Below are 14569 nucleotides of genomic sequence, written 5' to 3'. Positions count from 1 at the left end.
GGTTTCTGACCATGGCTGGTTTCCTCCAAAGTAATCATCCCCAAATCTACTGCATTCTGTTGGTTATAAGTGAATTACTAAAGTTGGTCCAGAATCAAGGAGAATGGGAGAGAGTCCCACTTCTCAATGGTTGGAATGTTGAGGAATTTGAGGATATGTTTTAAAACCTCCAAGTCTAGAATGTCGAATTTTCATAAATGTTTTTCCATGTGTGCTTGAGAGTAATACATACTCTAATTATTGGTTACAGGTTTTTTATGTGTCTTAATTGAAGCTTGTCAGTTATATGCTTGAAATCAATATTCTGTTACTGCTTGCCTACTTGCTAGGGTTGTTTCAGTTGGTGTTTACGTGCTTATCTGATGGATTATTGAGAAATAATACTTTTTATATTTTGAAGCTATTGTTATTAGGTGTATAGAAATTGTTTTATCTTGTTGAATTGAACCTTTTATCAATATGTAATGATCCTTTCATCTCTTTTGATGTCTTCTACTTTTCAAGATTATTTTGTCTGATATAACTCTATCACCTTTCTTTTGTTAAGTGTTTGCCTGGTATATCTTTATTGCTTAATTTCAACATTTCTATGTCCTCACATTTTAAGTATGTGTCTTACAGGAGCATATAGGTTGGATTTTATATTTTATCTAGAGAGTTTAGCTCCTATATACCAGTCATGATCATTGATATTTGTATTTTTGTTCTTTCTTATTTTTACCTTCTATTTGACTTGCTTTTTCTGGTTTTCTTTCCCCTCCTTTATGGCCTTCTTTTTGGATTAAGAATCCATCTCTTGTTTGATTTTGTTTTTTTTTTAACTGTCTACTAGTTTGGAATGTTTCTATATTTCTATTCTTACTGTGTATTCTGGAAATTTTATCCTGCATATTTAACTTAAAGCCTAATATTGGTGTTTTTAATGGGATTCTGATTAATATAAGACCCTTAGGCTGCTTTGACTTCAACCACTATCCTCTTGGTTTATATGCTATTTTTGCCAAGTTTTAGTTACATCTTATTTTTTAAAGTATCTCATATTAAACACATAGTCGGGGTTAGTTTAGATTTACCCACATGCTTAAAATTAATTTTGCTTATCATTCTTTCTTGAATCTTAGAACTTTCTTTGAAAATAATTTTTCTTTTTTCTTAAGTGTATCTTTTACAGGTTAATTTAATGAGAGTCTATTGATTATAAACACAGTCAGTTTTGGAATGTCCAAAATGTCCTTCCTTTTTCTTGAACACTTAGTTTTGCTGGGGTTAGACTTCTAGGTTGACGGATATTATTTGAAGATATTATTCTACTGCTTTCTGATTTCTGTCATTGCTTTAGAGAAGTCTGCTGTCAGGCTAGTTACCATTCCTTTGGAGGTAATTTAGCTTTTCTCTTTGTCTGCTTTTATGATCTCTTCTTTGTCTTTAGTGTTCTGTAGTTTCATTTTAATGTATCTGGTTATGGATTTCTTTTTTGAAACTTGCTTCAGATTCATTTGTACTTTCTGAATCCTGTCTTAAGTTCTGTAAAATTTTCATTTGTTGTCTCTTTGAATATAGATTCTCCCTCATTCTCTCTATTCTTTCTTTTGGGAATTCTTTTTAGAAATGTAATGGACTTTTCACATGTCTCTTAACCACTCATATTTTCCATCCTTTTGTCTTTCCATACTTCTGTACTATGTTTCGGGCATTTTTCTCATATGTGCATTTGAAGTCACTAATTTTCTTTTGAGCTCTGTCTGATCGGCTAAGTAACCCATCCATTGAGTTTCTAATCTTATTTATAATAGTTTTTATTTCTAGATGTTCTATTTGGTTGGTCAGTTTTGATAGACTCATTTCTTATAAGAATATTCCATATTTTCAGTTCTTTTATTTCTTTATACACATATAACACATTTTTGTATTATCTTTACCTAGTAATTGTAATATTTGTCATCTTTGCGGATATAATTCTATTGTTTGCTTTCTGCTGTGTTTCACTCATGAGGCTTGTTTGGCAGTTTGTGGTTGTGAGCTCATTTTCTTTGGAACATATTTGTTGAAAGTTTTTGAGACCTGGTTTTACAGTGCATTCTTCTGAGGATAGTTTGCCTTTACTTCTGCTAACTGTCTGAAGGCCCTACCAACCTGAGACACTTCAAAGTAAATTTTCGATTTGGGGTTTTTCAGGCCAGACAGTTCCTGTAAATTTAGTCCCCAAAGCTGCCTGAATATAGGCCTGTGGTTAGGGGTTCTTAGGGAAGACTTTTTGGTTTCTTTCCTTTCCTTTCGGCCAAAGATGAAGTAGGCATGACTTTCTTTAATCATCTTCTCCCTCTGCAGGGCAGGGGCACTTTTCCTACTTTGCACAATGATAGAGTCCCCTTCCAGAGTTCTGGCTTTAACTCCTGTGCCCTGCACCTGTTGTCCATTGAAGCCTAGGCAAATGTCAGCTCCTGCCTCCTTGCTTATCCCTCTGTTTTCCTGCTTTCTCATCATTTCTGGTCTCTGAGGGATTTCCTCACCTCTCTGCCAGCTCAGAAATGAATTTAAAAGATTTTAAAAATATATTTGATCTAGAGACTTCCCTGGTGACACAGTGGTTAAATATCCACCTGCCAATGCAGGGGACATGGGTTCGAGCCCTGGTCCAGGAAGATCCCACATGCCACGGAGCAACTAAGCCCATACGCCACAATGGCTGAGCCTGTGCTCTAGAGCCCATGAGCCATAAGTACTGAGCCCGTGCACCACAACTACTGAAGCCCTCGTGCCTAGAGCCCGTGTTCCATAACAAGAGAAGCCACCACAATGAGAAGCCCATGCACTGCAACAAAGAGTAGCCCCCGTTCACCGCAACTAGAGAAAGCCCTCACACAATGATAACCCAATGCAGCCAAAAATAAATAAATTTATTTTTTAAAAAAATACTTGATCTAGCAATTTTAGAAGTGCTATACTGGGAGGCGTTTCCCTGAACATCAAATCTGTCATGTGTTGCTTTGAGTTGAATTTTAAGTAACAAAGTGGATTATACTTCACTATACAACTATTTTGTGACTTTTCTTGGAGTTTCTTTTTCTAAAGAATTGGATTATTAAGTCTATTCAGTGAAATAGCCTTCAGCCTAATGGACATAAGTTTCTAATGGATTCCTGTCTTAGAAGCACAGAATAACATTGTATTTTTACATCACACTTTAAGAATATTGCAAGTAATAATGAAATCCTCCTAAGAGTTCATGGTGATCATTGTTAGAACTTTTCTAACCTCTTCCAAAATGCAAATTTGAACTTTATTTTATTCACAGATAAATAGACTTGGAGTTTAGAAATGTTGTTAGGATTAAAATAATCCTGTGCCCTTTTTAATTTTTAGAAGGCATAGTTCTCTTTCAACAACTCTAAAGTGAGAATGAAATGTTATCTCTTTTTTACCAGTTGTCTAATTTGCCACTTGTCATGATTCCTAATTTGCCCCTTTTATTACTTTCTTTAAAACTTTGCACTTAATAAGTTATAGCTTCCCCCTCCCCTTTATTGCTGAGGGAAAGTATATCCCATCTTGAAATCTTGAAGCAAACAGAAATAGTTTAGAGTCCACCTTATTTCTTTTCATTTGTTCATAGTCCTCTGGGCATAGAAACCAAACATTTTATTGAGTGGATTAGTCAAAGATACGTTATGTTATATGCTTATTTCCTCCTAATTGATAAGTTGTTGTGTGTGTGTGAATTTGGACTCGTATGTAATATAATTGATTAGAAGTATTTTGTAGGTGTACTTAGTGTAACAGATACTTCTACTAGTAATAGACTGTTTTCAGTTTATACATTTGTAAAAACCAAATGACCTATTATTCTGTCTTTATTCTTCCAGGGTAATACTGACCAACCTGTCCAAACTAGCAAGATTGGACTTGGGAGGAGAGAATATCAAAGTTTACAACACCGCCATCATTCTCAGCGTTCTAAGTGCCGTCCACCTAAGGGCATGTATTTAACCCAGGAAGATGTGGTAGCTGTTTCCTGTAGCCCCAATGCAGCCAACACCATCCTGAGGCAACTGGACATGGAGTTGATCTCTTTAAAACGTCAGGTATTTTATAAAAATCATATTTTTGATGATTCTATTTTGCTTATATACTTTTATCTCAGTAAACAAGTTTTTTTTGCAGATTTTCTCAGCCACCCATTTACATAAGTTTTGTTTTTTTATTTACCTTGTTTCCAAGTTATAAGATGCCTGTGTCTTTCTAGATTTGAATCCCAGCATTGCTACCTGTTAGCTTTGTGATGTTGGGAAATAATAAAGTCTCTATAAGCTTCCATTTTTTATTTATAAAATTGGGCATAATAATCATACTTCTCTCACAGGTTGTTGGGAATTATTTGAGATAATACATGTAGATTGTTCAGCAGTGTTTGGCACATTTTGAATGCTCAGTGAATAATGGCTGCCCTCTTCATTATTATCATTATCACAAGTAGTAGTAGCAGCAGTATTATTTAAAAGTATCATTATCATAATCAGGTAGTGGTTAAGTTAGGTTTTAGAGTCAGTGATCCTAAGTTCTAACCCTAGCTACACTGTCTACTTCCTGCGCAACCATAGAGGAGCTTGTTTAACTTCTCTCAACTTCAGTTTTCCCATCTCAAAATGAGGATAATAATATTTTTGCTTGGGAGGAATCAAACAAGATAGTATATGGTAAGTGCTTAAAACATTACTGCCTTGCACATAATATGTACACAATTAATGGTTGTTATTAGGTCTCCGGTCTTTCTCAGTCATGTTTTCCTTTATTTATTTATTTGTTTGTTTCTCTTGTTGTTTTAGGTACTCTTCTAAGTCTGTACTTTCTTGCTCTAAATTAACCAGCCTTACACTATTTGCCAGTGACTTCTGAGTCTACTTCTCAAGCTGTGGCTTTTCTCCCAAGCTCTATAGCTACATCTCCAGCTATGAGCTAGACATCTCATCAGATTTCTTTCTGTGTTCCTTGTCTGTTGAAACATCTGAATCATCTTTGACTCATCCCTTGCCTTTATCACTCCCCCAACACACACAAACATAAGTGGTAAGTTATGTGAGTTTCATCTCTGAAATTTCCTTTAAATCAATCCCCTTTTTTTTTTTTTTTTTTTTGTGATATGCGGGCCTCTCACTGTTGTTGCCTCTCCCGTTGCGGAGCACAGGCTCCGGACACGAAGGCTCAGCGGCCATGGCTCACGGGCCCAGCCGCTCCGCGGCATGTGGGATCTTCCCGGACCGGGGCAGGACCAGGGCATGAACCTGCGTCCCCTGCATTGGCAGGCGGACTCTCAACCACTGAGCCACCAGGGAAGCCCAATCCCCTTATTTTTAATCTCATCCCTACTACCCTAGTTCAGGCCCTTATCACCTCTTATCTGACAATCCCTGTCTTGTTGATTCTCCTTGCTGTCCATCTCTCTTCAGCTCTATGTTACACATTGTTATCAGTGTTATCCTTTTAAAATTCTGGTATAATCCAGATGACTCATCTTAAAGCTCTTCATTAATTTCTACTTGCCTTTAGCAGGTTACAGCAGAGCTAGACAGGAATTTATAGGAAGGTCATGTTAAGAAATTGAAAATTCATCATGAGTTAGGAAACCACTGAAGGATTTAAAAGAGGTATAACATGGTCATATTTACGTTTTTTCAGCTTTATCTCTTTGTATTTTTTTTTCAGTAGTTGCTCTAGGGATTATAATATGCATTCTTAGCTTAGTGTCATCCTTGCTTAGATATTACAATGTGCATCCTTAGAGTTAATATTATACCACTTCACATATAATGTAAGAACCTTGCAACAGGGTAGTATGGACCAAGATAATTTTCCTCTATACCAAACATTCAGATTTCTCTATCCCTTGACCCTGGTTACGCACCCACACTGCTTTTATATTTCTCTTTTCTTCTCCAGCAAACTTCCTGAATAAATATCTATCACATTAGCTTACTCTGCTTTCTTACCACTTATTCTCAGAGGCTTCCCAATCTAATTTCTGCCCTACATCCCATCCCAATTCTGCCACTGAAAAAGCTATCCTAAGATTGTTTATGAACAAGTTGCCAGGTCTAATGCCCTCTTCTTGGTTCTTATCTCTTCTGACAACCACTTCTTCCTTCTTAGAATTCCTTTGTTTTGACCTATATGACCCTGGACTCTCAAGTATATATATAGTATATATTTGATTGAATGCTTTGCCTTTAGTCGAACCATACTTGTGTGCAAGACTTCCATCTTCGAACCCACAGCACTCCTTCTCTTTAGAGAACTTCTGAAACACTTTGCCTGTGATATTTTTAAAGTGCGCAGAATTTTTTTAAGTAACGAAGGAATAAAATGTACTCAGTCACCTGTAATCATACTTAATCCTCAACACTACTACTTCACTACTACCTCACTTAAGACTATTTTTTATTGGTTTTTTAAATTAATTTATTTTTTTAATTTATTATTTTTGGCTGTGTTGGGTCTTCGTTGCTGCATGCAGACTTTCTCTAGTTGTGGCGAGCAGGGACTACTCTTCGTTGCGGTGCTTGGGCTTCTCACTGCAGTGGCTTCTCTTGTTATGGAGCACGGGCCCTAGAGCATGCGGGCTTCAGTAGATGCGGTGTGTGGGCTCAGTAGTTGTGGCTCGTGGGCTCTAGAGCACAGGCTCAGTAGTTGTGGCACACGGGCTTAGTTGCACCGCAGCATGTGGGATCTTCCCGGACCAGGGCTCGAACCCGTGTCCCCTGCATTGGCAGGCGGATTCTCAACCACTGTGCCACCAGGGAAGTCCTATTGATTTTTACAAAGGAACTTTTTTAAGGCTGAAGTTCCTTTCTTGGATATTCGTTTGATGTGTAACATAGTAAAGATTTGCACTCTTGGATTTGCAAATTCTACCACTTTTATATCCCAGACACATCTCATAAGCAGTGTCCAGACTGAATTCTTCCGTGCCCACTAGGTATCTGTTCCTCTTTTTGCATTCCCTGTTTGGACGAATAGCACCACATACACTCAGTTACTCAAACCAGTGACCAAAGAGTTATCCTTGATTCCTCCCCCTCCCTAATTCTCCACAATCAGTTGTTTACAAAGACGTCTTAATTTTGTTTCCAGGTTATTCCTTAACCCATCTCTGTGCACCACAGCCACCGCCACCCCTTCATTTCTACTGTTTAAATCGAAGTCCTCAGCGTTTCTCATTCGGATGTTACATTAACTTCTATCTTCTTCACCCCATTCTATTCTCCAGATTACTACTGGAATTATCGTTATAAAAGTGAAATATGGTTATGTTGCTCCCTTGCTTAAGGTTTCCTTCAATCTTTAGGCAAGATTCAAATTCTTTGGTCTGGCCCCAGCCTAACTGCTTGCCGATGCTTTAGGGCTGTCATGTCTTTCTAATGCTATTCTGCCTGGAAGACATTCCTTCCCCACAATCTTGTCTACCTGCTTCATTGTTATTAATCCATTAAAACTCAATTTAGGTGTCATCTCCTCTGGAAAACTTTCCCTAATCTTCCCCATGATCCACACCTGCTAACACATGCAAACACACTTACTCTCTTCTTTCTCTCTCCAAGACTACGTTAGGTGTTTTAGCACTTATCATACTTTTATATTTATTTGTCTCCCCACTAATCTATGAAATCCCTAAAAACTGAGACTTCACATTTTATCTCTTTATATCTATCTAACATGGCTGATCAATTAACTGCATTTGAACCAACATAGATTTATACATTTTAGCTTTGTTTTTAAGATCTCAGGTGAAAAAAAATTTTGCACATCACTTTATAAATATCAGATTGTCCATACTGGAAAAACAAAAATAGAAAAAAAATAAACAAATGAACAAACAAAAAATCCTAACCCTTAATATTCTAGGTAGAGATTAACAAAATTGCTGGTGGAGTAGTAGTTTAAAACTTGGCATGGTTCAAAATCAGGTTCTACCTCCTATTTCTTTAGCCTTGGGAGTTTCTTAATTTCTCTGTACCTTACCTTCCTCATCATTAAATTGTTACAATAGAAATAGAGTCAGTTCTGCTATAATGCTTGTTTTGAAAACATGAATTTTTTTCCAATACAGTTGATATACTAGGGAACAGTTTGAACGTAATGTGACTTTTGCATTTGCTTACATGTGATTTTTGTTAGGGAAAAACTACATCTTGCTGAGTACATGCCCACACACTTCAGATGTATACCACCTACCTCAATTCACTGTGTGTTATGTGCCATCCACATCCACATCTGGTGTTAAAACTTTTTATCTGTTTTCAAACAACCCTTCTTCTACCACTTCCCAATGACTCACAAATTGCAGTTATTTTGACACCCACTTACGTAAGCAACCTTTTAAGGTAAAGTATCATCTTTATTGTAACACTTGTGAATTTCTTTACTATTTAGAATGTATAAAAACTATGCTATCATTTTTATTAGGTGTCTGTCTTACGTGTCACTGATGAAGTTTTTGAGTGTTGTGTCCCAAGCTCCTTTTCCCCGTAAGCCCTGTGGTTTTTATTGTGCGGTTTTGCCTAGTACAGTGGCTTTTGAGAATGCATATGTCAGGTTATAACAGAACTGATTGTACTTACTTCACAGAGTAGTTATGAGAATTAAGTGATTTATTACATATGATGCACCGACAATGATGCTTAACATAATAAACAGCTCATATTATCCACTGTCATCATTATTATTCTTATTAGAATAATTGTTATTTGATCAAAGCATTATGGTAATGAGAAATATTGGTGGAATTTAATCCCTATATATACCAGTTGTCTTGGATTATAAGAGACATTGTTACAGATATTCAAACACTATCATTTATGAGTCTGTTAGATATGTATATAGTTGATGTGTATATTACTTGAATGAGTGTTGTATCACACCCTAAGTGTGATAAGTGTCCTATCCTCACGAACTTCAATTTAAGAGGGTGTTGATATATATCCTTTTCACTTATTGAATTCTCAAAAATTCACCTAAGTAGATGATCTGATTCATATTTTGGGTTATTTTGTTGAAGGTTCAGAATGCTAAGCAAGTAAACAGTGCACTTAAACAGAAAATGGAAGGTGGAATTGAAGAATTCAAACCTCCTGAGGTATGTTATTGAAGAGTACATGTGCTAAGTACAGTGAAACCTTGTTCTTTGAGTTATCCAGTGTTCAACTACTATTTTGGTTACGTGTTAATACTTGAAGGGTTTATAATATGGATAATTTATTATGTCTCTATTTTACCATTTAGATAGTTAACTCTCTTGAGACTTGACTAATGATTTACATTAAATCATTTCGTTCCTGTCCTTAGCAAAGTATCAAGCAAAGTAATTAGGGAAAATAGCGATACTAGTAGGCCCAGTGCATGTGAAACTAGAAGGTCATTAATGAACAAGCCAGGGCATTTTTAGGTCTAGAGCAGTGTTTGTTCAAAGCTCTTACCTACCTGTGTAAATTGGTAACAGGAAGAAAAGATCACAAGAAAAGGAGCTCATTTTAACAGTTTTAACAAAATTTTACTTTAATTTTGTGTATTTGGATTTTGGCTCATGTTTCCAATTAGGATTTTAGTAGGTGGACTTACATTCTTGTACTCATATCCTGGAAAATATGAAATCCAAAAACAAGATGTAGATTGGCCATTTTCTCAAGTCTTGTACTTCAGCTAAAATTTAATATGTTTTTTATATTTGTGATGACTAAGGATGTACTTAAATGCTCATAAAATCCAATCAAATATTTTTACAGAAGCTTCTATTATAAAGTCTTTTCTCTTTTCTCTCTCTTTTTTAAGACTCCTGTGTTATGCTTCATATCCTGGACTTGCTTTTCTATGTATGTAATAATCAAATAATCCTACTTGGTCTTAAGGGATGTTTTTTTCCCCCAAATCACAGGTTGACTGAAATACCTACAAAGGAAATATGTATGAGGGGATGGGGGGAGGCAGAAGAGTAGTACTTCATATGTCATCTTACTCATTAGAATCTTTCAGAAAGGAAGAATCATTATGAAGGAAGTTGTTTTTGTTTGTTTTGAATAGTCTCTTTCAAGAAGGTCAGGCAATGGAAAAGAATGAGATATACGTAGACTAATATCTCATTCCAAACCCCCAGGTAAACTGACAAATATTCTAGTGATATTTAAATAAAGATAGTGTAATACAAAGAATACTGCTTTATTTTATGTTATATTATTGCAACAAAAAATTAAATTTTGTATTGGAATTAATTTATTATTTAATTATGCATTATAAAATGCATAAAAGCAAAAAACTTAAAATGCCTATGAGTTTATAATTTAAAAATTAAATTTAAAAATATAGCAGATATTGAAAACATTATGGGAATATCTTGAAGAACTTTATGCCAATAAGTTTGAAAATTTAAACAAAACTTAGAAATTCCTAGGAAAATATGTGTGTCTTAAAAAGAAGTGTCTTAAAAAGAAAGAAAAGTGAATAATTTATAACCATTAAATAATTGAAGGAACAATTAACATTTTTTCTCATAAGGAAACAGCAGGCCAAGACAACTTTACAGAAAAAGTCTACCAAATTTTCAAGGAAATAAAATTCTAATCTCAAATTTTCCAGAAAATTGCAGAATAGTCTCATTCATTAACATTATATAAAGTAAGATGTGAAAGTACAATAGCATTTATAACTTTCCTATATGCTGCTTCTTTTGATAATCACATAAGTCCAAAGAAGTAGATGAAGTAAATGCTGTTATTTTACATGAGGAAGTTGGGCCTCAGAGAGATTAACTGACTTGATCAAGATCACACATCTAGTAAATAGTGAAACTCTGGCTATATTTCAGATGCTTAGAGTCCAGTTTAATGCCATGCTGTCCTAGATTAATGCCATGCTGCCTCTTACTTTTGGAAGTTTTCATATAATAGTAAAAGTGTATATTAGATTCTCACATTTAAATGCAGTTATTGGGGGACTTCCCTGGCGGTCCAGTGGTTAAGACTTCACCTTCCAGTGCAGGGGGTGCAGGTTCGATCCCTGGTCGGGGCACTAAAATCCCACATGCCTCGTGGCCAAAAAACATAAAACAGAAGCAATATTGTAACAAATTCAATAAAGACTTTACAAATGGTCCACATAAAAAAAAATCTTAAAAAAAATTTAAAAAATAAATAAATGCAGTTACTGGTTTAGAAGTTATCATTTATTACATCTCTTGGTTTATTGTAAAAATAATGATCAAAATGAAACAATCAAAATCTTAACACACTACAATCCATACACTGAAGTTTGTATATTACTTTAAGGTTGATTTTGAACTCACACGACTTGAAAAATGTATATATGTTTTATCATCTAGAAAATGCCCAGGATATATTTATATTTATCATATTGTTCCTATTGCTTTACAGGGGGGAGCAACCTGAATAGATATATTTCAAAACACTAGATTAACAGTCATAGTAAAGAGCTTGAAAAATCATGTAATCTATCTCCTTACCTTTAGGTTAGCTGGTACCTAACCTAAAAAATTTCTCCCTAATACCTAATAAAGGAATTTTATTAACCTTTTAAACAATAGGCTACTAAATTATGTAACTCAACTGGAAGTAAACAGTTACTAAGATGCTTTACTTATTCATTTGGTTGTATTTGTTATTTTCACTCATTTAGGGAAAATATTGGTGAAGAAAGTCCATTCCCTTCCCTAAGTATTTATGATCACCTGTTTCATGTAAGGCACTACATTAGGCAGTGTGTGTTGGGGGAAGAAGCGAGACCTAAAAAGGAGGAAGGATAGATTTTTTCCATCTACTTCTTAAAAGAAGAATTTATAGGCTAGATATTATAAGACAAACTGATTAAAGTTATAGATTTATAAATAAAGATCTTACGAAAACAAGTGGCTATTATTCATTCCAGCTAGGGTAATCAAGGAGGACTTCCTAGAGGGGGAAGTTTCAGCTGAAGTTTGAAGGATGAGTAGGAGTTTTGCACATACAAAAAGGGCAGGTGGAGGGAATAACGTGAACAATGGTTTAGTGTTGAGCAGTACATTCAAAATATAAATACAGTGGGGAAAAATAAAAGCACTGGATATTCCCTGAGCACTTCTTATGTGCTCATTATTGTGCTAATTACTATTGAGAATTCAGTGGAAGTATAAAACAATGTTTTCTCAAGAAGCATATTGTCTACTTGGGGAGGCAAACTTGGTTGCAGAGGATGAATGCACAGGGTGTATGAGAGATGTTAATAAGGTTGAGTTTAACAGGAACTTACTTGTTTGTGATAGAGGTCAATGGGCAAGACCACTGTGAAAACAAAGTCTTTGTGAAAGCTAGGAAGAGAAGTTTGCCTTTTAAATTAAGTCAAATGGAAAGGCCCCATAGCTTCTTCAATTTAGGAAGGATGTAATGCAAAATTTTTATTTTGGGAAAGGTATCCTGGCAGTGTTTTACAAGATACATTAGAAACTTTAGAGCTGCTAAAATACCAAGTATGTGAGTGATAAAGTAAGTGGTAAACAGGTACTGGGTAGTGTCAGGTATTAGTTGTAGGAATGGACAGCAAGTGATAAATCTAGAGAACATTGCAAAGTAGAGGTTACTGTATCTCCTGGAAAGTATGTGAGAGTATTGTGGGGAGCGGTGGTATGTTTGGTCATGCTTTGATTTGTTGTGGGAGGAGGTAAGTCGGGGGCAAGGAGATTAATGAATCTAGGAAGGAAGAAACTGAAAAAGGAGTGCTTTTTGAAGCCAGAAATTTCCCAGTCTGTGGGTATTTTCATGCATAGGTGTGTGACATCCTTTCATTATGGATGTTGGATGGAATTTTCAACATTGAGTAGCAGTGACCTTTTCTAACTCTTCCAAGTCAGAGGTAGTATGAATCTACTACTGACAAAAATGGGAAAGATGTGGGCCTCCCTGGTGGCGCAGTGGTTGAGAGTCCGCCTGCCGATGCAGGGGATACGGGTTCGTGCCCCGGTCTGGGAGGATCCCATATGCCGCGGAGCGGCTGGGCCCGTGAGCCATGGCCGCTGGGCCTGCGCGTCCGGAGCCTGTGCTCCGCAACGGGAGAGGCCACAACAGTGAGAGGCCCGCATATCGCAAAAAGAAAAAAAAAAAAAAAATGGGAAAGATGTGAAGACAGTTTAGCAGGGGAAGGATGTAGTAAAGATGCTGAATTCACTAAGGATGTCATAGATTGTTCTAGAAGGCTCTTTGGGGCCTTCTACATTATTATCATTACTATTATATACTGGATTGTTTTATATTAATATTTTATTATTTTTAAAACAACAGTGTTTCGGACTGGGGTTTGCTGCAAAAGAATATTCTCAGTGGTACCTCATAGCTCACCATAACTACCACACAGTTTTAGATTCCTAGATATAGTCTAGTTCTCCTTTCCTTAAGTTAAACAAATCTCTACCAAAGTTTCTTGGGTCTAAAATATAAAAATCAGTTACTTAAAGGAATCCTAAGTATTTTTAAATGTTGATTCTCTTTCTACTATAGTGTTCCCTTTCTTCCAGTTTACATTTTGTAACACATAGACTTTTAAATTCCATACAGTTTCAACTCCCCCTCTGCATTTTTCCACTGAAGTATCTTCTTAAAGATTAATATTGGTGCTAATGACCAAATTCCACAGCTCTAACTCATTTCCCTTGCCTTTTTCTGAGCCCTTCACAGAGTGGTGACCTCCTTCTTCCTCTAACTTTTGAGAGGTTATGTTCTCTTTTATAACTATTATTTTCCCTTCTCAGCCATAATTTTTCTTTCTCTACATAAATAAAGACATTCTCCAAATTTTTATCCTCAGAATGTATTTCTCTTCTGTTTGGAAATATACAGTCTCATCACTTTGCTATATTAAAGTCATATCATATCATACATTTAAATGACATAAATTCAACCATAGCTATCAGCCAAATAAAAAAGAGAGAGTATGTTTAGTAATAGCAAATGCAGTAGTACTGGCAATTCTGCCTAAACTCCATTTATTGAGTGTATACCCCAGAGTGAGCAGTTATGAGCTGGAAACTGTAAATCCACCATTCCTTTAGTCAGTTTTAGCTTCCATATGCCTCCTGAGCATTTCCTTGAACTGAACAATATTCTAGTATTTAAATAAGTATTTATATTTTTCATTCAGTACTATCCTAAATTCGAGCCACAGGCTTCATCTGGGATTTAACTGAGAAACTAGTGGCCCATTCCAATGCTGGAGGAATAATTGGCTATGTGGACTTTTTGAGAGACTGTCCCTATCTCCGTGGCTACCTTTGTAAGAACATTTCAAGAGTAATTTTGGGAGGAAAAAAAAAAAGTTAAAAAAATTCACAGGCTGGTTTTAGTAAGATGACTCCATTGTTTTCCCTCATAAACATTTTCCAGACACTTAAAAACAAGTGTTTGAATAGATGAATCTGTTTTAGCCTCCTGTCTAATACCTTCTTTCAGTGTATCCCAAGTTAAATTCCTCATCTTAGCCTTGCCTTCCCACATCTCCCAAATCCTAAATCCTTAACAGCATCACCCTTCTCCCAGCTTTCTAG

The 14569-nt window shown here is 35.8% G+C and overlaps 1 protein-coding gene across 6 annotated transcripts in view; it reads left to right on the top strand.

The window, feature by feature from the left end:
• RCOR3 (REST corepressor 3) overlaps window positions 1-14569 on the top strand; it is a 50727-nt gene that overhangs the window by 21368 nt on the left and 14790 nt on the right. For all 6 annotated transcript variants that reach the window (XR_014293562.1, XM_082616006.1, XM_082616004.1 and 3 more), the window contains 2 exons: window positions 3864-4082; window positions 9050-9127. Coding sequence is in view for 5 of the 6 variants with exons in the window: in XM_082616006.1 (XP_082472132.1) it covers window positions 3864-4082; window positions 9050-9127 (297 nt within the window). In the remaining variant the exon portion in view is untranslated. The remainder of the gene's footprint in view (window positions 1-3863; window positions 4083-9049; window positions 9128-14569) is intronic.

This window comes from Mesoplodon mirus (genome assembly GCF_964341445.2).
Source record: "Mesoplodon mirus genome assembly, chromosome: 3".
NCBI lineage: Eukaryota > Metazoa > Chordata > Mammalia > Artiodactyla > Ziphiidae > Mesoplodon > Mesoplodon mirus.
The sequence above is the reverse complement of the archived record's forward strand: the minus strand, read 5'-3'. Positions and strand labels throughout refer to the sequence as shown.